Raw genomic sequence first — 21349 nt, forward strand, 5'->3', positions numbered from 1 at the left:
TCCTGAAGGGTAAAGAAGCCGGAAATGGGAACTTTTTTCCATACCGTCAACAAACTTTATTGACACTCGTAAGAACAAACAACTCTCGCGTCGAATTTCAGAATGTTTGTTCCTTAGTAGAGAAGGTTACAGCTACGCGGAAGGATATTGTGGAGAGAAGGAAGGGGGGTTATTTTGTAGCAAATTGGTTGTGGGGAGGGAAGCGGTTGCCATGGTGATGGCGGCCTAGCGGTGTGACAGCCCCAGTGAAGCCTGTGCTGTGCAGTAGATAGAAGGTAGGTGATCAGCAGGGGTATGGATAAGAAGGTGTAATTCACAGGAATGTATTTGGGCTCGGAGTCTACAACGCACTTAGACCAGAATAGTGCTGCGCTCCATAGTAGTCAATGTGGCAATTCACGCATACGTTTTTCCTCGCAGTCCGCATGGCAAAAAAAAAAAATAGTAGCATACGCTATTTTATTCGCAGACAAAATTCGCCCATTCTATTCGTTGTGGCCCTGAAAAAAGGACAGTGCGTAGAGACCGTCCGTAGGCATCCATGTTTCATGGGTCCATTGCGAGGAGATGCAAGGGGAAAAAAATCACAAACCAGACAGTCATGTCAGTTCGGTATCCAGACTTTTTTCACGTGGACAGCAAAAAACACAATTTACAGAAGTCAAAAACTGGCATACAGAATACCAAGGTGATAAAGATTGAAGAAGAATTAGCCATTTTTGACTTGCGCTCGCCAACATGCAATTTCCCCGTGGATGCGAGACTTTTCTTGCATCAAATTCGCCTTGCATCACTTCGGGGAAGTAGTGATCCTCCAGCGCGGCTGACACCCAAGGCGGAGGATCGCAGAGTTTTCACCCATTCTTTTCACTTGCGTACACCTAACACGAGGTGCGATGCCCCTGCCGGCCCTGTTAAAGAGAATGGGCGATGCGAGGGCATGCCCAATGACACTATATGTTGCAGTTTTTTTTCCACATCGCGGGATTCATATTCGTGTGTTTCGCAACGCACAAATCTCGCCCGTGTGAAGCCGGCCTCAGACCTCCAGCACACTAGAGGGATTTTCTACTCCATGTTCTGACCAAATAACAACCGGACGAGTCTCACGCAGCACTCAGCCTCATATTAGTCAATGTAATAAGACACACATTAGTATTGTTTTATTCAGACACACGGATCGTGAGAAAAAAACTCTCGGTGTGCGTTAGGGCGGACACCCACTGGCGTTTTTTTTCTCCACTGCGCTGTGAGAGTAAGTGAAAACTCTCGCAGCGCAATGCGTGAAAAAAAAAAGGGATCACGCCGGGATATCGCAAGTGTGGGGCCAGCGGATATGGAGAAGATATGGAGAATGCCGCTGACTTTTGCCACAGCTGTGGCAGAAGTGCAGCATGCTATCTCATTGCTTTCAATGAGTTTTCACTTACTCTCGCAGCACAGTGGAGAAAAAAACGCCAGCGGGTGTCCGTCCTTAATCTGATGCCATTTGCGTCACTAGACTCACCTATTAAAGTCAATGGGAGGAATAAAAAATAAACGGACAGCACTGAGATGCCATCCCTGTTTAGTGCATTTTCTTAAGAGATATAGAAATAAGAATTGGGCCTGTATACGGTTTTTTTTTCTGACGTGGAAAACAAAACGGGTGACATACTAAAGTTAAAAAAAATGAGCACACGCACTTCACAAGGGACTGCACACAGACTGAAAAATATTCACTTCTTGGGGACACAACAGGGCTTTTTTTTTTAAGTTGGGGTTCACCTAGCCTGAGCCCACAATCTTTTTTTTTTGTAAATTAGGCTTGGAGGAGTTCTCCTGATGACTGTCCTTGTCCTATTGGTCATATTGGTATCATGGAGGCAGTTTCTTACAGGTCCCACATTCTCAGGATCAGTGGGGGGTCCCAGTGGATAGATCCCCAATGATCTATCAATTTTCAGCCATCTATTGAATCGGTGAAAATTTTGAAAAAGTCTTGCGTTCTACAATACCCCTTTAATTATTGTATAATTAAAAGGGGAGTTTGACCTTTGCTACGAGGTCCCCCTCAGTTCTACATTCCCTGCAGTCTAGACTGTCCTCTGAGCTAAACATACTGTATCAGCATGAGCAAACTCTCTCAAAATGTATCAGCCGTAGGGTCAGTAGTCATCTGCTTGCATACATATGCTTGGAAACAATATGGCCACCCAGTGCATTATAGGCTGGTTTAGACACAATGATTATCTTGAGCGATAATCGTTGCGTGCCTTTACAATGCAAGGTGATCGCTCAAACGTTGAGCAATCACTTTGCGCTCCGAGCGGGGGATGCAGAAGACAAGCAGGGCCGCTTGTCTTCTGCATCCAGCTGTTCTCTGCTCAGAGCGCCCGGCTGTTATACAACTGAGTGCTCCGAGCGTGGGATGCAGAAGACAAGTGGGTCCGCTTGTCTTCTGCATCTAGCTGTTGTCTGCTCAGAGCGCCCGGCTGTTATACAGCTGAGCGCTGCGAGCGTGGGATGCAGAAGACAAGTGGGTCCGCTTGTCTTCTGCATCTAGCTGTTCTCTGCTCGGAGCGCCCGGCTGCATTCCCCGGCTGAGCGCTCCGAGCGGGGGATGCAGAACACAGCTGGACAGCTGTGTTCTTAATACCCCGCCTGTCTTCAGAGAGCAGGATACAGCTGAAACAATAATATCAGTTATATCCCGCTGTGAATCCCTCATAAGGCTCATCATTGTCTTTCAGCATACTGAAAGACAACAATGAGCGACGGATAACAAAAACTGCACGATGTCGGTGCAGTTACACACAACGATTATCACTCAAAAGACGTCTGTGAGCGATTTTTGAGCGAAAATCATTGTGTTTATACAGTGTGATACTAGGGATCTGCATTAAGAAGTCTATTATATGCAATGGATAGTAACTATTTAATTTCTGTTTTAGGTGTTGCTTGTACTAGTATGGAGATTCTGGGTGTTTTAGAACCGGAAGATGTACCTAAAGAATGCATGTGGTGAGTATCTGCATAAGCCGCCCTTCATCTCCGGTCTGCATATACAGAACATTATTGTCTCCATTCATCCTTTCCGCTCCGGAATAGTAGGTACTCCAAAATAACAGTGGGCATATATATGTATACAGCTGTGTATATAGTCATATCAACCCTCAAAAGATAGTCTCAATACACAGATTAGAAATATATAAAATAATCTTTATTTACTAATCATATTCAAATATTTATATTTAAAATGTACACGTTTCACAAGAGAGTGCAGCCCTCACACAAAAAAGTAGATTTACATGGAACCCTAAACAGAAGCATTGACTTTAATGAGGGGCGTACATACAACTCATAGGGCCTAATAGTAAAACTAACAATTGTGACCACCCAAAAAGTTGCACAAGATATAAGAATAAAAAACACAAAAAACACCAGTACTTCACCATGAGCTTCACATACATTCGTTTTTTGTAGCCCGTGTAAATAAGGCCTAAACCGAACGTCTAGCGACGAAGCAAACAATGATTTTTATGCTTGTATAAATGAATAAGTGAATGAATTATCATATATTGTTAATTCGTTGGCCGTGTTTACACTGAGCTATAATCGTTCCGTGTAAAAGCGTCCTTAGTAAATGTGGCCATTACTTGCTAATAGCAGTTCTTGCTGAGTAGCGCTCCCTTCCATGTTATATTGGGTGTCTTCTGTATTCAGTTGCTTTTCTTGTCAGTCTTCAGCCTTTTTCAGGTAGTCTGTTGTGTAGACGTGAGGTCACAGATAATGTTAGCGCCCCCATCAGAGAGTGAACCCCATAACACTTGTAACTGGAGGTAGGAGCTGACATGATGACCTTGCTGTAGGTGGAGTTATAGGTTCTCCGCTGTCTATATGGAGCCCCTATAGTTCCTGCCCTGCAGCAGCTGTCTCCGTGTCTTTGGGAGATGATACACTATATTATATGTAAGATAAGACTACTTCTGGAATATTGGGCTACAACTATGACTCCCATCATGGCTGCTGTGCAAGGAAAAACTCAGATAAAAGACAAACACCACGATGTAGGTGAATAGACTTTTCTTTTATTAGAAGAGCAATAGGCAACATTGTAATGAAATATTACTGGCCCTTTAATAAATTACACAATGATCACAGTGACTCTCAGCCAGGACGTGTGAAGCTGGGGCCGGAGCCAGGACGTGTGAAGCCGGGGCCGGAGCCAGGACGCCCAAAGCTGGAGCCAGGACGCGTAAAGTCGGGGCCAGAGCCAGGACACCCGAAGCCGGAGTTAGGACGCGTGAAGCCGGGGCCGGAGCCAGGACGCCCAAAGCCGGAGCCAGGACACCCAAGGCCGGAACAAGGATGCCCGAATCCGGAGCCAGGACGCCCAAAGCCGGAGCTAGGACGCCCAAAGCCGGAGCTAGGACGCCCAAAGCCGGAGCTAGGACGCCCAAAGCCAAAGCCAGGACGCCTGAAGCCGGGACCGGAGCCAGGACGCCTGAAGCCGGAGCCAGGACGCCCAAAGCTGGAGCCAGGATGCCCAAAGCCGAAGCCAGAACGCCCAAAGCCGGAGCCAGGATGCCCAAAGCCGGAGCCAGCTTTGGGCGTTCTGGCTTCGGCTTTGGGCATCCTGGCTCCAGCTTTGGGCGTCTCGGCTCCGGCTTCAGGCGTCCTGGCTCCGGTCCCGGCTTCACGCGTCCTGGCTTTGGCTTTGGGCGTCCTAGCTCCGGCTTTGGGCGTCCTAGCTCCGGCATTGGGCGTCCTGGCTCCGGATTCGGGCGTCCTGGCTCCGGATTCGGGCATCCTTGTTCCGGCCTTGGGTGTCCTGGCTCCGGCTTTGGGTGTCCTGGCTCCGGCCCCGGCTTCACGCGTCCTAACTCCGGCTTCGGGTGTCCTGGCTCTGGCCCCGACTTTACGCTTCCTGGCTCCAGCTTTGGGCGTCCTGGCTCCGGCCCCGGCTTCACACGTCCTGGCTCCGGCCCCAGCTTCACACGTCCTGGCTCCGGCCCCGACTTAACGCGTCCTGGCTCCAGCCCCAGCTTCACGCGTCCTGGCTTCGGCTTCGGGTGTCCTGGCTCCGGCTTTGGGCGTCCTGGCTCCGGCTTCACGCGTCCGGTCTCCGGCCCCGGCTTCACGCGTCCTGTCTCCGGCCCCGGCTTCACGCGTCCTGTCTCCGGCCCCGGCTTCACGCGTCCTGTCTCCGGCCCCGGCTTCACGCGTCCTGTCTCCGGCTTCGTCTTCACGCGTCCTGGCTCCGGCCCCGTCTTCACGCGTCCTGGCCCCGGCTTCACACGTCCTGGCTCCGTCCCTGGCCTCACGCGTCCTGGCTCCGTCCCCGTCTTCACACGTCCTGGCTCCGGCCCCGGCTTCACGCGTCCTGGCTCCGGCCCCGGCTTCACGCGTCCTGGCTTCGGCTTCGGGTGTCCTGGCTCCGGCTTTGGGCATCCTGGCTTCGGCTTTGGGCGTCCTGGCTTCGGCTTTGGGCGTTCTGGCTTCGGCTTTGGGCATCCTGGCTCCAGCTTTGGGCGTCCTGGCTCCGGCTTCAGGCGTCCTGGCTCCGGTCCCGGCTTCGGGCGTCCTGGCTCCAGCTTTGGGCGTTCTGGCTCCGGCTTCAAGACCTGGCTCAGGCTTTGGGCATCCTGGCTCCGGCCCCGGCTTCACGCGTCCTGGCTCCGGCCCCGGCTTCACGCGTCCTGGCTTTGGCTTTGGGCGTCCTGGCTTTGGCTTTGGGCGTCCTGGCTTTGGCTTTGGGCGTCCTAGCTCCGGCTTTGGGCGTCCTGGCTCCGGCTTCGGGCATCCTTGTTCCGGCCTTGGGTGTCCTGGCTCCGGCTTTGGGCGTCCTGGCTCCGGCCCCGACTTCACGCGTCCTAACTCCGGCTTCAGGTGTCCTGGCTCCGGCTTCAGGTGTCCTGGCTCCGGCTTCAGGTGTCCTGGCTCCGGCTTCAGGTGTCCTGGCTCCGGCTTTGGGCGTCCTGGCTCGGGCTTCGGGCGTCCTGGCTCCGTCTTTGGGCGTCCTGGCTCTGGCTTCGGGCGTCCTGGCTCTGGCTTCGGGCGTCCTGGCTCTGGCTTCGGGCGTCCTGCCTCCGGCTTCGGGCGTCCTGGCTCCGCCCCCGGCTTCACACGTCCTGGCTCCGCCCCCGGCTTCACGCGTCCTGGCTCCGGCTTCACGCGTCCTGGCTCTGGCCCCGACTTCACGTGTCCTGGCTCCAGCTTTGGGCGTCCTGGCTCCGGCCCCGGCTTCACACGTCCTGGCTCCAGCCCCGGCTTCACGCGTCCTGGCTTCGGCTTCGGGTGTCCTGGCTCCGGCTTCGGGCGTCCTGGCTCCGGCTTTGGGCGTTCTGGCTTCGGCTTTGGGCGTTCTGGCTTCGGCTTTGGGCGTCCTGGCTCCGGCTTTGGGCATCCTGGCTTCGGCTTTGGGCGTCCTGGCTTCGGCTTTGGGCGTTCTGGCTTCGGCTTTGGGCATCCTGGCTCCAGCTTTGGGCGTCCTGGCTCCGGCTTCAGGCGTCCTGGCTCCGGTCCCGGCTTCGGGCGTCCTGGCTCCAGCTTTGGGCGTTCTGGCTCCGGCTTCAAGACCTGGCTCAGGCTTTGGGCATCCTGGCTCCGGCCCCGGCTTCACGCGTCCTGGCTCCGGCCCCGGCTTCACGCGTCCTGGCTTTGGCTTTGGGCGTCCTGGCTTTGGCTTTGGGCGTCCTGGCTTTGGCTTTGGGCGTCCTAGCTCCGGCTTTGGGCGTCCTGGCTCCGGCTTCGGGCATCCTTGTTCCGGCCTTGGGTGTCCTGGCTCCGGCTTTGGGCGTCCTGGCTCCGGCCCCGACTTCACGCGTCCTAACTCCGGCTTCAGGTGTCCTGGCTCCGGCTTCAGGTGTCCTGGCTCCGGCTTCAGGTGTCCTGGCTCCGGCTTCAGGTGTCCTGGCTCCGGCTTTGGGCGTCCTGGCTCGGGCTTCGGGCGTCCTGGCTCCGTCTTTGGGCGTCCTGGCTCTGGCTTCGGGCGTCCTGGCTCTGGCTTCGGGCGTCCTGGCTCTGGCTTCGGGCGTCCTGCCTCCGGCTTCGGGCGTCCTGGCTCCGCCCCCGGCTTCACACGTCCTGGCTCCGCCCCCGGCTTCACGCGTCCTGGCTCCGGCTTCACGCGTCCTGGCTCTGGCCCCGACTTCACGCGTCCTGGCTCCAGCTTTGGGCGTCCTGGCTCCGGCCCCGGCTTCACACGTCCTGGCTCCAGCCCCGGCTTCACGCGTCCTGGCTTCGGCTTCGGGTGTCCTGGCTCCGGCTTCGGGCGTCCTGGCTCCGGCTTTGGGCGTCCTGGCTCCGGCTTCACGCGTCCGGTCTCCGGCCCCGGCTTCACGCGTCCTGTCTCCGGCCCCGGCTTCACGCGTCCTGTCTCCGGCCCCGGCTTCACGCGTCCTGTCTCCGGCCCCGGCTTCACGCGTCCTGTCTCCGGCTTCGTCTTCACGCGTCCTGGCTCCGGCCCCGTCTTCACGCGTCCTGGCCCCGGCTTCACACGTCCTGGCTCCGTCCCCGGCCTCACGCGTCCTGGCTCCGTCCCCGTCTTCACACGTCCTGGCTCCGGCCCCGGCTTCACGCGTCCTGGCTCCGGCCCCGGCTTCACGCGTCCTGGCTTCGGCTTCGGGTGTCCTGGCTCCGGCTTTGGGCATCCTGGCTCCGGCTTTGGGCATCCTGGCTTCGGCTTTGGGCGTTCTGGCTTTGGCTTTGGGCGTTCTGGCTTCGGCTTTGGGCATCCTGGCTCCAGCTTTGGGCGTCCTGGCTCCGGTCCCGGCTTCACGCGTCCTGGCTTCGGCTTCGGGTGTCCTGGCTCCGGCTTTGGGCATCCTGGCTCCGGCTTTGGGCATCCTGGCTTCGGCTTTGGGCGTTCTGGCTTCGGCTTTGGGCGTTCTGGCTTCGGCTTTGGGCATCCTGGCTCCAGCTTTGGGCGTCCTGGCTCCGGCTTCAGGCGTCCTGGCTCCGGTCCCGGCTTCGGGTGTCCTGGCTCCAGCTTTGGGCGTTCTGGCTCCGGCTTCAAGACCTGGCTCAGGCTTTGGGCATCCTGGCTCCGGCCCCGGCTTCACGCGTCCTGGCTCCGGCCCCGGCTTCACGCGTCCTGGCTTTGGCTTTGGGCGTCCTGGCTTTGGCTTTGGGCGTCCTAGCTCCGGCTTTGGGCGTCCTGGCTCCGGCTTCGGGCATCCTTGTTCCGGCCTTGGGTGTCCTGGCTCCAGCTTTGGGCGTCCTGGCTCCGGCCCCGACTTCACGCGTCCTAACTCCGGCTTCAGGTGTCCTGGCTCCGGCTTCAGGTGTCCTGGCTCCGGCTTCAGGTGTCCTGGCTCCGGCTTTGGGCGTCCTGGCTCGGGCTTCACACGTCCTGGCTCCGTCCCCGGCCTCACGCGTCCTGGCTCCGTCCCCGTCTTCACACGTCCTGGCTCCGGCCCCGGCTTCACGCGTCCTGGCTTCGGCTTCGGGTGTCCTGGCTCTGGCTTCGGGCGTCCTGGCTCTGGCTTCGGGCGTCCTGGCTCTGGCTTCGGGCGTCCTGCCTCCGGCTTCGGGCGTCCTGGCTCCGGCTTCAGGCGTCCTGGCTCCGGTCCCGGCTTCGGGCGTCCTGGCTCCAGCTTTGGGCGTTCTGGCTCCGGCTTCAAGAACTGGCTCAGGCTTTGGGCGTCCTGGCTCCGGCCCCGACTTCACGCGTCCTAACTCCGGCTTCAGGTGTCCTGGCTCCGGCTTCAGGTGTCCTGGCTCCGGCTTCAGGTGTCCTGGCTCCGGCTTCAGGTGTCCTGGCTCCGGTTTCAGGTGTCCTGGCTCCGGCTTTGGGCGTCCTGGCTCGGGCTTCGGGCGTCCTGGCTCCGTCTTTGGGCGTCCTGGCTCTGGCTTCGGGCGTCCTGGCTCTGGCTTCGGGCGTCCTGGCTCTGGCTTCGCGCGTCCTGCCTCCGGCTTCGGGCGTCCTGGCTCCGCCCCTGGCTTCACACGTCCTGGCTCCGCCCCCGGCTTTACGCGTCCTGGCTCCGGCTTCACGCGTCCTGGCTCTGGCCCCGACTTCACGCGTCCTGGCTCCAGCTTTGGGCGTCCTGGCTCCGGCCCCGGCTTCACACGTCCTGGCTCCGGCCCCGGCTTCACGCGTCCTGGCTTCGGCTTCGGGTGTCCTGGCTCCGGCTTTGGGCGTCCTGGCTCCGGCTTTGGGCATCCTGGCTCCGGCTTTGGGCGTTCTGGCTTCGGCTTTGGGCATCCTGGCTCCAGCTTTGGGCGTCCTGGCTCCGGCTTCAGGCGTCCTGGCTCCGGTCCCGGCTTCAGGCGTCCTGGCTTTGGCTTTGGGCGTCCTAGCTCCGGCTTTGGGTGTCCTAGCTCCGGCTTTGGGCGTCCTGGCTCCGGCTTCGGGCGTCCTTGTTCCGGCCTTGGGTGTCCTGGCTCCGGCTTTGGGCGTCCTGGCTCCGGCCCCGGCTTCGGGCGTCCTGGCTCTGGCTTCGGGCGTCCTGTCTCTGGCTTCGGGCGTCCTGGCTCTGGCTTCGGGCGTCCTGCCTCCGGCTTCGGGCATCCTGGCTCCGGCCCCGGCTTCACACGTCCTGGCTCCGCCCCCGGCTTCACGCGTCCTGGCTCCGGCCCCGGCTTCACGCGTCCTGGCTCTGGCCCCGACTTCACGCGTCCTGGCTCCAGCTTTGGGCGTCCTGGCTCCGGCCCCGGCTACTCACGTCCTGGCTCCGGCCCCGACTTCACACGTCCTGGCTCCGGCCCCGGCTTCGGGCGTCCTGGCTCTGGCCCCGACTTTACGCGTCCTGGCTCCGGCCCCGGCCCCGGCTTCACACGACTTGGCTCCGGCCCCAGCTTTGGGCGTCCTGGCTCCGGCCCCTGCTTCACGCGTCCTGGCTCCGGCTTTGGGCGTCCTGGCTTTGGGCGTCCTGGCGCCGGCTTCGGGCGTCCTGGCTCCGGCTTTGGGCGTCCTGGCTCCGGCTTCACGCGTCCGGTCTCCGGCCCCGGCTTCACGCGTCCTGTCTCCGTCCCCGGCTTCACGCGTCCTGTCTCCGGCCCCGGCTTAACGCGTCCTGTCTCCGGCCCCGGCTTCACGCGTCCTGTCTCCGGCTTCGTCTTCACGCGTCCTGGCTCCGGCCCCGTCTTCACGCGTCCTGGCCCCGGCTTCACACGTCCTGGCTCCGTCCCCGGCCTCACGCGTCCTGGCTCCGTCCCCGTCTTCACACGTCCTGGCTCCGGCCCCGGCTTCACGCGTCCTGGCTCCGGCCCCGGCTTCACGCGTCCTGGCTTCGGCTTCGGGTGTCCTGGCTCCGGCTTTGGGCATCCTGGCTCCGGCTTTGGGCATCCTGGCTTCGGCTTTGGGCGTTCTGGCTTCGGCTTTGGGCGTTCTGGCTTCGGCTTTGGGCATCCTGGCTCCAGCTTTGGGCGTCCTGGCTCCGGCTTCAGGCGTCCTGGCTCCGGTCCTGGCTTCGGGCGTCCTGGCTCCAGCTTTGGGCGTTCTGGCTCCGGCTTCAAGACCTGGCTCAGGCTTTGGGCATCCTAGCTCCGGCCCCGGCTTCACGCGTCCTGGCTCCGGCCCCGGCTTCACGCGTCCTGGCTTTGGCTTTGGGCGTCCTGGCTTTGGCTTCGGGCGTCCTGCCTCCGGCTTCGGGCATCCTGGCTCCGGCCCCGGCTTCACACGTCCTGGCTCCGCCCCCGGCTTCACGCGTCCTGGCTCCGGCCCCGGCTTCACGCGTCCTGGCTCCGGCCCCGGCTTCACGCGTCCTGGCTCTGGCCCCGACTTCACGCGTCCTGGCTCCAGCTTTGGGCGTCCTGGCTCCGGCCCCGGCTACTCACGTCCTGGCTCCGGCCCCGACTTCACACGTCCTGGCTCCGGCCCCGGCTTCGGGCGTCCTGGCTCTGGCCCCGACTTTATGCGTCCTGGCTCCGGCCCCGGCCCCGGCTTCACACGTCCTGGCTCCGGCCCCAGCTTCACACGTCCTGGCTCCGGCCCCGACTTTACGCGTCCTGGCTCCAGCTTTGGGCGTCCTGGCTCCGGCCCCGGCTTCACGCGTCCTGTCTCCGGCCCCGGCTTCACGCGTCCTGTCTCCGGCCCCGGCTTCACGCGTCCTGTCTCCGGCTTTGTCTTCACGCGTCACGGCTCCGGCCCCGTCTTCACGCGTCCTGGCCCCGGCTTCACACGTCCTGGCTCCGTCCCCGGCCTCACGCGTCCTGGCTCCGTCCCCGTCTTCACACGTCCTGGCTCCGGCCCCGGCTTCACGCGTCCTGGCTCCGGCCCCGGCTTCACGCGTCCTCGCTTCGGCATCGGGTGTCCTGGCTCCGGCTTTGGGCGTCCTGGCTCCGGCTTTGGGCGTCCTGGCTCCGGCTTTGGGCATCCTGGCTCCGGCTTTGGGCGTTCTGGCTTCGGCTTTGGGCATCCTGGCTCCAGCTTTGGGCGTCTCGGCTCCGGCTTCAGGCGTCCTGGCTCCGGTCCCGGCTTCACGCGTCCTGGCTTTGGCTTTGGGCGTCCTAGCTCCGGCTTTGGGCGTCCTAGCTCCGGCATTGGGCGTCCTGGCTCCGGCATTGGGCGTCCTGGCTCCGGATTCGGGCGTCCTGGCTCCGGATTCGGGCATCCTTGTTCCGGCCTTGGGTGTCCTGGCTCCGGCTTTGGGTGTCCTGGCTCCGGCCCCGGCTTCACGCGTCCTAACTCCGGCTTCGGGTGTCCTGGCTCTGGCCCCGACTTTACGCTTCCTGGCTCCAGCTTTGGGCGTCCTGGCTCCGGCTTCACACGTCCTGGCTCCGGCCCCAGCTTCACACGTCCTGGCTCCGGCCCCGACTTAACGCGTCCTGGCTCCAGCCCCAGCTTCACGCGTCCTGGCTTCGGCTTCGGGTGTCCTGGCTCCGGCTTTGGGCGTCCTGGCTCCGGCTTCACGCGTCCGGTCTCCGGCCCCGGCTTCACGCGTCCTGTCTCCGGCCCCGGCTTCACGCGTCCTGTCTCCGGCCCCGGCTTCACGCGTCCTGTCTCCGGCCCCGGCTTCACGCGTCCTGTCTCCGGCTTCGTCTTCACGCGTCCTGGCTCCGGCCCCGTCTTCACGCGTCCTGGCCCCGGCTTCACACGTCCTGGCTCCGTCCCTGGCCTCACGCGTCCTGGCTCCGTCCCTGTCTTCACACGTCCTGGCTCCGGCCCCGGCTTCACGCGTCCTGGCTCCGGCCCCGGCTTCACGCGTCCTGGCTTCGGCTTCGGGTGTCCTGGCTCCGGCTTTGGGCATCCTGGCTTCGGCTTTGGGCGTTCTGGCTTCGGCTTTGGGCGTTCTGGCTTCGGCTTTGGGCATCCTGGCTCCAGCTTTGGGCGTCCTGGCTCCGGCTTCAGGCGTCCTGGCTCCGGTCCCGGCTTCGGGCGTCCTGGCTCCAGCTTTGGGCGTTCTGGCTCTGGCTTCAAGACCTGGCTCAGGCTTTGGGCATCCTGGCTCCGGCCCCGGCTTCACGCGTCCTGGCTCCGGCCCCGGCTTCACGCGTCCTGGCTTTGGCTTTGGGCGTCCTGGCTTTGGCTTTGGGCGTCCTGGCTTTGGCTTTGGGCGTCCTGGCTTTGGCTTTGGGCGTCCTAGCTCCGGCTTTGGGCGTCCTAGCTCCGGCTTCGGGCATCCTTGTTCCGGCCTTGGGTGTCCTGGCTCCGGCTTTGGGCGTCCTGGCTCCGGCCCCGACTTCACGCGTCCTAACTCCGGCTTCAGGTGTCCTGGCTCCGGCTTCAGGTGTCCTGGCTCCGGCTTTGGGCGTCCTGGCTCGGGCTTCGGGCGTCCTGGCTCCGTCTTTGGGCGTCCTGGCTCCGTCTTTGGGCGTCCTGGCTCCGTCTTTGGGCGTCCTGGCTCTGGCTTCGGGCGTCCTGGCTCTGGCTTCGGGCGTCCTGGCTCTGGCTTCGGGCGTCCTGCCTCCGGCTTCGGGCGTCCTGGCTCCGCCCCCGGCTTCACACGTCCTGGCTCCGCCCCCGGCTTCACGCGTCCTGGCTCCGGCTTCACGCGTCCTGGCTCTGGCCCCGACTTCACGCGTCCTGGCTCCAGCTTTGGGCGTCCTGGCTCCGGCCCCGGCTTCACACGTCCTGGCTCCAGCCCCGGCTTCACGCGTCCTGGCTTCGGCTTCGGGTGTCCTGGCTCCGGCTTCGGGCGTCCTGGCTCCGGCTTTGGGCGTCCTGGCTCCGGCTTCACGCGTCCGGTCTCCGGCCCCGGCTTCACGCGTCCTGTCTCCGGCCCCGGCTTCACGCGTCCTGTCTCCGGCCCCGGCTTCACGCGTCCTGTCTCCGGCCCCGGCTTCACGCGTCCTGTCTCCGGCTTCGTCTTCACGCGTCCTGGCTCCGGCCCCGTCTTCACGCGTCCTGGCCCCGGCTTCACACGTCCTGGCTCCGTCCCCGGCCTCACGCGTCCTGGCTCCGTCCCCGTCTTCACACGTCCTGGCTCCGGCCCCGGCTTCACGCGTCCTGGCTCCGGCCCCGGCTTCACGCGTCCTGGCTTCGGCTTCGGGTGTCCTGGCTCCGGCTTTGGGCATCCTGGCTCCGGCTTTGGGCATCCTGGCTTCGGCTTTGGGCGTTCTGGCTTCGGCTTTGGGCGTTCTGGCTTCGGCTTTGGGCATCCTGGCTCCAGCTTTGGGCGTCCTGGCTCCGGCTTCAGGCGTCCTGGCTCCGGTCCCGGCTTCACGCGTCCTGGCTTCGGCTTCGGGTGTCCTGGCTCCGGCTTTGGGCATCCTGGCTCCGGCTTTGGGCATCCTGGCTTCGGCTTTGGGCGTTCTGGCTTCGGCTTTGGGCGTTCTGGCTTCGGCTTTGGGCGTCCTGGCTCCGGCTTCAGGCGTCCTGGCTCCGGTCCCGGCTTCGGGTGTCCTGGCTCCAGCTTTGGGCGTTCTGGCTCCGGCTTCAAGACCTGGCTCAGGCTTTGGGCATCCTGGCTCCGGCCCCGGCTTCACGCGTCCTGGCTCCGGCCCCGGCTTCACGCGTCCTGGCTTTGGCTTTGGGCGTCCTGGCTTTGGCTTTGGGCGTCCTGGCTTTGGCTTTGGGCGTCCTAGCTCCGGCTTTGGGCGTCCTGGCTCCGGCTTCGGGCATCCTTGTTCCGGCCTTGGGTGTCCTGGCTCCGGCTTTGGGCGTCCTGGCTCCGGCCCCGACTTCACGCGTCCTAACTCCGGCTTCAGGTGTCCTGGCTCCGGCTTCAGGTGTCCTGGCTCCGGCTTCAGGTGTCCTGGCTCCGGCTTTGGGCGTCCTGGCTCGGGCTTCACACGTCCTGGCTCCGTCCCCGGCCTCACGCGTCCTGGCTCCGTCCCCGTCTTCACACGTCCTGGCTCCGGCCCCGGCTTCACGCGTCCTGGCTTCGGCTTCGGGTGTCCTGGCTCTGGCTTCGGGCGTCCTGGCTCTGGCTTTGGGCGTCCTGGCTCTGGCTTCGGGCGTCCTGCCTCCGGCTTCGGGCGTCCTGGCTCCGGCTTCAGGCGTCCTGGCTCCGGTCCCGGCTTCGGGCGTCCTGGCTCCAGCTTTGGGCGTTCTGGCTCCGGCTTCAAGAACTGGCTCAGGCTTTGGGCGTCCTGGCTCCGGCCCCGACTTCACGCGTCCTAACTCCGGCTTCAGGTGTCCTGGCTCCGGCTTCAGGTGTCCTGGCTCCGGCTTCAGGTGTCCTGGCTCCGGCTTTGGGCGTCCTGGCTCGGGCTTCGGGCGTCCTGGCTCCGTCTTTGGGCGTCCTGGCTCTGGCTTCGGGCGTCCTGGCTCTGGCTTCGGGCGTCCTGGCTCTGGCTTCGCGCGTCCTGCCTCCGGCTTCGGGCGTCCTGGCTCCGCCCCTGGCTTCACACGTCCTGGCTCCGCCCCCGGCTTCACGCGTCCTGGCTCCGGCTTCACGCGTCCTGGCTCTGGCCCCGACTTCACGCGTCCTGGCTCCAGCTTTGGGCGTCCTGGCTCCGGCCCCGGCTTCACACGTCCTAGCTCCGGCCCCGGCTTCATGCGTCCTGGCTTCGGCTTCGGGTGTCCTGGCTCCGGCTTTGGGCGTCCTGGCTCCAGCTTTGGGCATCCTGGCTCCGGCTTTGGGCGTTCTGGCTTCGGCTTTGGGCATCCTGGCTCCAGCTTTGGGCGTCCTGGCTCCGGCTTCAGGCGTCCTGGCTCCGGTCCCGGCTTCAGGCGTCCTGGCTTTGGCTTTGGGCGTCCTAGCTCCGGCTTTGGGCGTCCTAGCTCCGGCTTTGGGCGTCCTGGCTCCGGATTCGGGCATCCTTGTTCCGGCCTTGGGTGTCCTGGCTCCGGCTTTGGGCGTCCTGGCTCCGGCCCCGGCTTCGGGCGTCCTGGCTCTGGCTTCGGGCGTCCTGGCTCTGGCTTCGGGCGTCCTGTCTCTGGCTTCGGGCGTCCTGGCTCTGGCTTCGGGCGTCCTGCCTCCGGCTTCGGGCATCCTGGCTCCGGCCCCGGCTTCACACGTCCTGGCTCCGCCCCCCGGCTTCACGCGTCCTGGCTCCGGCCCCGGCTTCACGCGTCCTGGCTCTGGCCCCGACTTCACGCGTCCTGGCTCCAGCTTTGGGCGTCCTGGCTCCGGCCCCGGCTACTCACGTCCTGGCTCCGGCCCCGACTTCACACGTCCTGGCTCCGGCCCCGGCTTCGGGCGTCCTGGCTCTGGCCCCGACTTTACGCGTCCTGGCTCCGGCCCCGGCCCCGGCTTCACACGTCCTGGCTCCGGCCCCAGCTTTGGGCGTCCTGGCTCCGGCCCCTGCTTCACGCGTCCTGGCTCCGGCTTTGGGCGTCCTGGCTTTGGGCGTCCTGGCGCCGGCTTTGGGCGTCCTGGCTCCGGCTTCACGCGTCCGGTCTCCGGCCCCGGCTTCACACGTCCTGGCTCCGGCCCCGGCTTCACGCGTCCTGGCTTCGGCTTCGGGTGTCCTGGCTCCGGCTTTGGGCGTCCTGGCTCCGGCTTTGGGCATCCTGGCTCCGGCTTTGGGCGTTCTGGCTTCGGCTTTGGGCATCCTGGCTCCAGCTTTGGGCGTCCTGGCTCCGGCTTCAGGCGTCCTGGCTCCGGTCCCGGCTTCAGGCGTCCTGGCTTTGGCTTTGGGCGTCCTAGCTCCGGCTTTGGGCGTCCTAGCTCCGGCTTTGGGCGTCCTGGCTCCGGATTCGGGCATCCTTGTTCCGGCCTTGGGTGTCCTGGCTCCGGCTTTGGGCGTCCTGGCTCCGGCCCCGGCTTCGGGCGTCCTGGCTCTGGCTTCGGGCGTCCTGGCTCTGGCTTCGGGCGTCCTGTCTCTGGCTTCGGGCGTCCTGGCTCTGGCTTCGGGCGTCCTGCCTCCGGCTTCGGGCATCCTGGCTCCGGCCCCGGCTTCACACGTCCTGGCTCCGCCCCCCGGCTTCACGCGTCCTGGCTCCGGCCCCGGCTTCACGCGTCCAGGCTCTGGCCCCGACTTCACGCGTCCTGGCTCCAGCTTTGGGCGTCCTGGCTCCGGCCCCGGCTACTCACGTCCTGGCTCCGGCCCCGACTTCACACGTCCTGGCTCCGGCCCCGGCTTCGGGCGTCCTGGCTCTGGCCCCGACTTTACGCGTCCTGGCTCCGGCCCCGGCCCCGGCTTCACACGTCCTGGCTCCGGCCCCAGCTTTGGGCGTCGTGGCTCCGGCCCCTGCTTCACGCGTCCTGGCTCCGGCTTTGGGCGTCCTGGCTTTGGGCGTCCTGGCGCCGGCTTCGGGCGTCCTGGCTCCGGCTTCGGGCGTCCTGGCTCCGGCTTCACGCGTCCGGTCTCCGCCCCCGGCTTCACGCGTCCTGTCTCCGTCCCCGGCTTAACGCGTCCTGTCTCCGGCCCCGGCTTAACGCGTCCTGTCTCCGGCCCCGGCTTCACGCGTCCTGTCTCCGGCTTCGTCTTTACGCGTCCTGGCTCCGGACCCGTCTTCACGCGTCCTGGCCCCGGCTTCACACGTCCTGGCTCCGTCCCCGGCCTCACGCGTCCTGGCTCCGTCCCCGTCTTCACACGTCCTGGCTCCGGCCCCGGCTTCACGCGTCCTGGCTCCGGCCCCGGCTTCACGCGTCCTGGCTTCGGCTTCGGGTGTCCTGGCTCCGGCTTTGGGCATCCTGGCTCCGGCTTTGGGCATCCTGGCTTCGGCTTTGGGCGTTCTGGCTTCGGCTTTGGGCGTTCTGGCTTCGGCTTTGGGCATCCTGGCTCCAGCTTTGGGCGTCCTGGCTCCGGCTTCAGGCGTCCTGGCTCCGGTCCTGGCTTCGGGCGTCCTAGCTCCAGCTTTGGGCGTTCTGGCTCCGGCTTCAAGACCTGGCTCAGGCTTTGGGCATCCTAGCTCCGGCCCCGGCTTCACGCGTCCTGGCTCCGGCCCCGGCTTCACGCGTCCTGGCTTTGGCTTTGGGCGTCCTGGCTTTGGCTTCGGGCGTCCTGCCTCCGGCTTCGGGCATCCTGGCTCCGGCCCCGGCTTCACACGTCCTGGCTCCGCCCCCGGCTTCACGCGTCCTGGCTCCGGCCCCGGCTTCACGCGTCCTGGCTCTGGCCCCGACTTCACGCGTCCTGGCTCCAGCTTTGGGCATCCTGGCTCCGGCCCCGGCTACTCACGTCCTGGCTCCGGCCCCGACTTCACACGTCCTGGCTCCGGCCCCGGCTTCGGGCGTCCTGGCTCTGGCCCCGACTTTATGCGTCCTGGCTCCGGCCCCGGCCCCCGGCTTCACACGTCCTGGCTCCGGCCCCAGCTTCACACGTCCTGGCTCCGGCCCCGACTTTACGCGTCCTGGCTCCAGCTTTGGGCGTCCTGGCTCCGGCCCCGGCTTCACACGTCCTGGCTCCGGCCCCAGCTTCACACGTCCTGGCTCCGGCCCCGACTTCACGCGTCCTGGCTCCAGCCCCAGCTTCACGCGTCCTGGCTTTGGCTTCGGGTGTCCTGGCTCCGGCTTTGGGCGTCCTGGCTCCGGCTTTGGGCATCCTGGCTCCGGCTTTGGGCATCCTGGCTCCGGCTTTGGGCGTTCTGGCTTCGGCTTTGGGCATCCTGGCTCCAGCTTTGGGCGTCCTGGCTCCGGCTTCAGGCGTCCTGGCTCCGGTCCCGGCTTCACGCGTCCTGGCTTCGGCTTTGGGCGTCCTGGCTTTGGCTTTGGGCGTCCTGGCACCGGCTTCGGGCATCCTGGCTCCGGCTTTGGGCGTCCTGGCTCCGGCCCCTGCTTCACGCGTCCTGGCTCCGGCTTTGGGCGTCCTGGCTTTGGCTTTGGGCGTCCTGGCACCGGCTTCGGGCGTCCTGGCTCCGGCTTTGGGCGTCCTGGCTCCGGCTTCATGCGTCCGGTCTCCGGCCCCGGCTTCACGCGTCCTGTCTCCGGCCCCGGCTTCACGCGTCCTGTCTCCGGCCCCGGCTTCACGCGTCCTGTCTCCGACCCTGGCTTCACGCGTCCTGTCTCCGGCCCCGGCTTCACGCGTCCTGTCTCCGGCTTTGTCTTCACGCGTCCTGTCTCCGGCTTTGTCTTCACGCGTCCTGGCTACGGCCCCGTCTTCACGCGTCCTGGCCCCGGCTTCACACGTCCTGGCTCCGTCCCCGTCTTCACACGTCCTGGCTCCGGCCCCGGCTTCACGCGTCCTGGCTCCGGCCTCGGCTTCACGCGTCCTCGCTTCGGCTTCGGGTGTCCTGGCTCCGGCTTTGGGCGTCCTGGCTCCGGCTTTGGGCGTCCTGGCTCCGGCTTTGGGCGTCCTGGCTCCGGCTTTGGGCATCCTGGCTCCGGCTTTGGGCGTTTTGGCTTCGGCTTTGGGCATCCTGGCTCCAGCTTTGGGCGTCCTGGCTCCGGCTTCAGGCGTCCTGGCTCCGGTCCCGGCTTCACGCGTCCTGGCTTTGGCTTTGGGCGTCCTAGCTCCGGCTTTGGGCGTCCTAGCTCCGGCTTTGGGCGTCCTGGCTCCGGATTCAGGCATCCTTGTTCCGGCCTTGGGTGTCCTGGCTCCGGCTTTGGGCGTCCTGGCTCCGGCCCCGCCTTCACGCGTCCTAACTCCGGCTTCGGGTGTCCTGGCTCTGGCCCCGACTTTACGCTTCCTGGCTCCAGCTTTGGGCGTCCTGGCAACGGCCCCGGCTTCACACGTCCTGGCTCCGGCCCCAGCTTTGCACGTCCTGGCTCCGGCCCCGACTTAACGCGTCCTGGCTCCAGCCCCAGCTTCACGCGTCCTGGCTTCGGCTTCGGGTGTCCTGGCTCCGGCTTTGGGCGTCCTGGCTCCGGCTTTGAGCATCCTGGCTCCGGCTTTGGGCGTTCTGGCTTCGGCTTTGGGCATCCTGGCTCCAGCTTTGGGCGTCCTGGCTCCGGCTTCAGGCGTCCTGGCTCCGGTCCCGGCTTCACGCGTCCTGGCTTTGGCTTTGGGCGTCCTAGCTCCGGCTTTGGGCGTCCTAGCTCCGGCTTTGGGCGTCCTGGCTCCGGATTCGGGCATCCTTGTTCCGGCCTTGGGTGTCCTGGCTCCGGCTTTGGGCGTCCTGGCTCCGGCCCCGGCTTCACGCGTCCTGGCTCCGGCTTTGGGCGTCCTGGCTCTGGCTTCAGGTGTCCTGTCTCTGGCTTCGGGTGTCCTGTCTCTGGCTTCGGGCGTCCTGGCTCTGGCTTCGGGCGTCCTGTCTCTGGCTTCGGGCGTCCTGGCTCTGGCTTCGGGCGTCCTGCCTCCGGCTTCGGGCATCCTGGCTCCGGCCCCGGCTTCACACGTCCTGGCTCCGCCCCCGGCTTCACGCGTCCTGGCTCCGGCCCCGGCTTCACGCGTCCTGGCTCTGGCCCCGACTTCTCGCATCCTGGCTCCAGCTTTGGGCGTCCTGGCTCCGGCCCCGGCTTCTCACGTCCTGGCTCCGGCCCCGGCTTCTCACGTCCTGGCTCCGGCCCCGGCTTCACACGTCCTGGCTCGGCCCCGGCTTCACGCGTCCTGGCTCCGGCCCCGGCTTCGGGCGTCCTGGCTCTGGCCCCGACTTTACGCGTCCTGGCTCCAGCTTTGGGCGTCCTGGCTCCGGCCCCGGCTTCACACGTCCTAGCTCCGGCCCCGGCTTCACACGTCCTAGCTCCGGCCCCAGCTTCACACGTCCTGGCTCCGGCCCCGACTTCACGCGTCCTGGCTCCAGCCCCAGCTTCACGCGTCCTGGCTCTGGCCCCGGCTTCACGCGTCCTGGCTCCGGCTTTGGGCTTCCTGGCTCCGGCTTTGGGCTTCCTAGCTCCGGCTTCAAGACCTGGCTCCGGCTTTGGGCGTCCTCGCTCCGGCTTTGGGCGTCCTGGCTCCGGCTTTGGGCGTTCTGGCTCCGGCTTTGGGCGTCCTGGCTCCGGCCCCTGCTTCGCGCGTCCTGGCTCCGCCCCCGGCTTCACGCGTCCTGGCTCCGGCTTCACGCGTCCTGGCTCTGGCCCCGACTTCACGCGTCCTGACTCCAGCTTTGGGCGTCCTGGCTCCGGCCCCGGCTTCACACGTCCTGGCTCCGCCCCCGGCTTCACACGTCCTGGCTCCGCCCCCGGCTTCACGCGTCCTGGCTCCGGCCCCGGCTTCGGGCGTCCTGGCTCTGGCCCCGACTTTACGCGTCCTGGCTCCAGCTTTGGGCGTCCTGGCTCCGGCCCCGGCTTCACACGTCCTGGCTCCGGCCCCGGCTTCACACGTCCTGGCTCCGGCCCCGACTTCACGCGTCCTGGCTCTGGCCCCGGCTTCACACGTCCTGGCTCCGGCCCCGGCTTCACACGTCCTGGCTCCGGCCCCGACTTCACGCGTCCTGGCTCTGGCCCCAGCTTCACGCGTCTTGGCTCTGGCCCCGGCTTCACGCGTCCTGGCTCCGGCTTTGGGCTTCCTGGCTCCGGCTTTGGGCTTCCTAGCTCCGGCTTCAAGACCTGGCTCCGGCTTTGGGCGTCCTGGCTCCGGCTTCGGGCGTCCTGGCTCCAGCTTTGGGCGTTCTGGCTTCGGCTTTGGACGTCCTGGCTCCGGCCCCTGCTTCACGCGTCCTGGCTCCGGCTTTGGGCGTCCTGGCTCCGGCTTTGGGCGTCCTGGCTCCGGCTTTGGGCGTCCTGGCTCCGGCTTTAGGCGTCCTGGCTCCGACTTCAAGACCTGGCTCCGGCTTTGGGCGTCCTGGCTCCGGCTTTGGGCGTCCTGGCTCCGGCTTTAGGCGTCCTGGCTCCGACTTCAAGACCTGGCTCCGGCTTTGGGCTTCCTGGCTCCGGCTTTGGGCGTCCTGGCTCCAGCTTTGGGCGTCCTGTCTCCGGCTTTGGGCGTCCTGGCTCCGGCTTCGGGCGTCCTGGCTCCGGCCCCGGCTTAACGCGTCCTGTCTCCGGCTTCGTCTTCACGCGTCCTGGCTCCGGCCCCGTCTTCACGCGTCCTGGCCCCGGCTTCACACGTCCTGGCTCCGTCCCCGGCCTCACGCGTCCTGGCTCTGTCCCCGTCTTCACACGTCCTGGCTCCGGCCCCGGCTTCACGCGTCCTGGCTCCGGCCCCGGCTTCACGCGTCCTGGCTTCGGCTTCGGGTGTCCTGGCTCCGGCTTTGGGCATCCTGGCTCCGGCTTTG

The 21349-nt window shown here is 64.9% G+C and overlaps 1 protein-coding gene across 1 annotated transcript in view; it reads left to right on the top strand.

The window, feature by feature from the left end:
- The first annotated feature begins 60 nt into the window (after positions 1-60).
- LOC136580300 (rab9 effector protein with kelch motifs-like) overlaps positions 61-21349 on the top strand; it is a 60397-nt gene continuing 39108 nt past the window's right edge. The window contains exons 1-2 of the mRNA XM_066580751.1: positions 61-275; positions 2934-3003. Coding sequence (XP_066436848.1) covers positions 2951-3003 — 53 coding nt within the window. The 5' untranslated portion in view covers positions 61-275; positions 2934-2950. The remainder of the gene's footprint in view (positions 276-2933; positions 3004-21349) is intronic.

This window comes from Eleutherodactylus coqui, chromosome 10, assembly GCF_035609145.1.
Source record: "Eleutherodactylus coqui strain aEleCoq1 chromosome 10, aEleCoq1.hap1, whole genome shotgun sequence".
In the NCBI taxonomy this organism is placed as follows: Eukaryota; Metazoa; Chordata; class Amphibia; order Anura; family Eleutherodactylidae; genus Eleutherodactylus; species Eleutherodactylus coqui.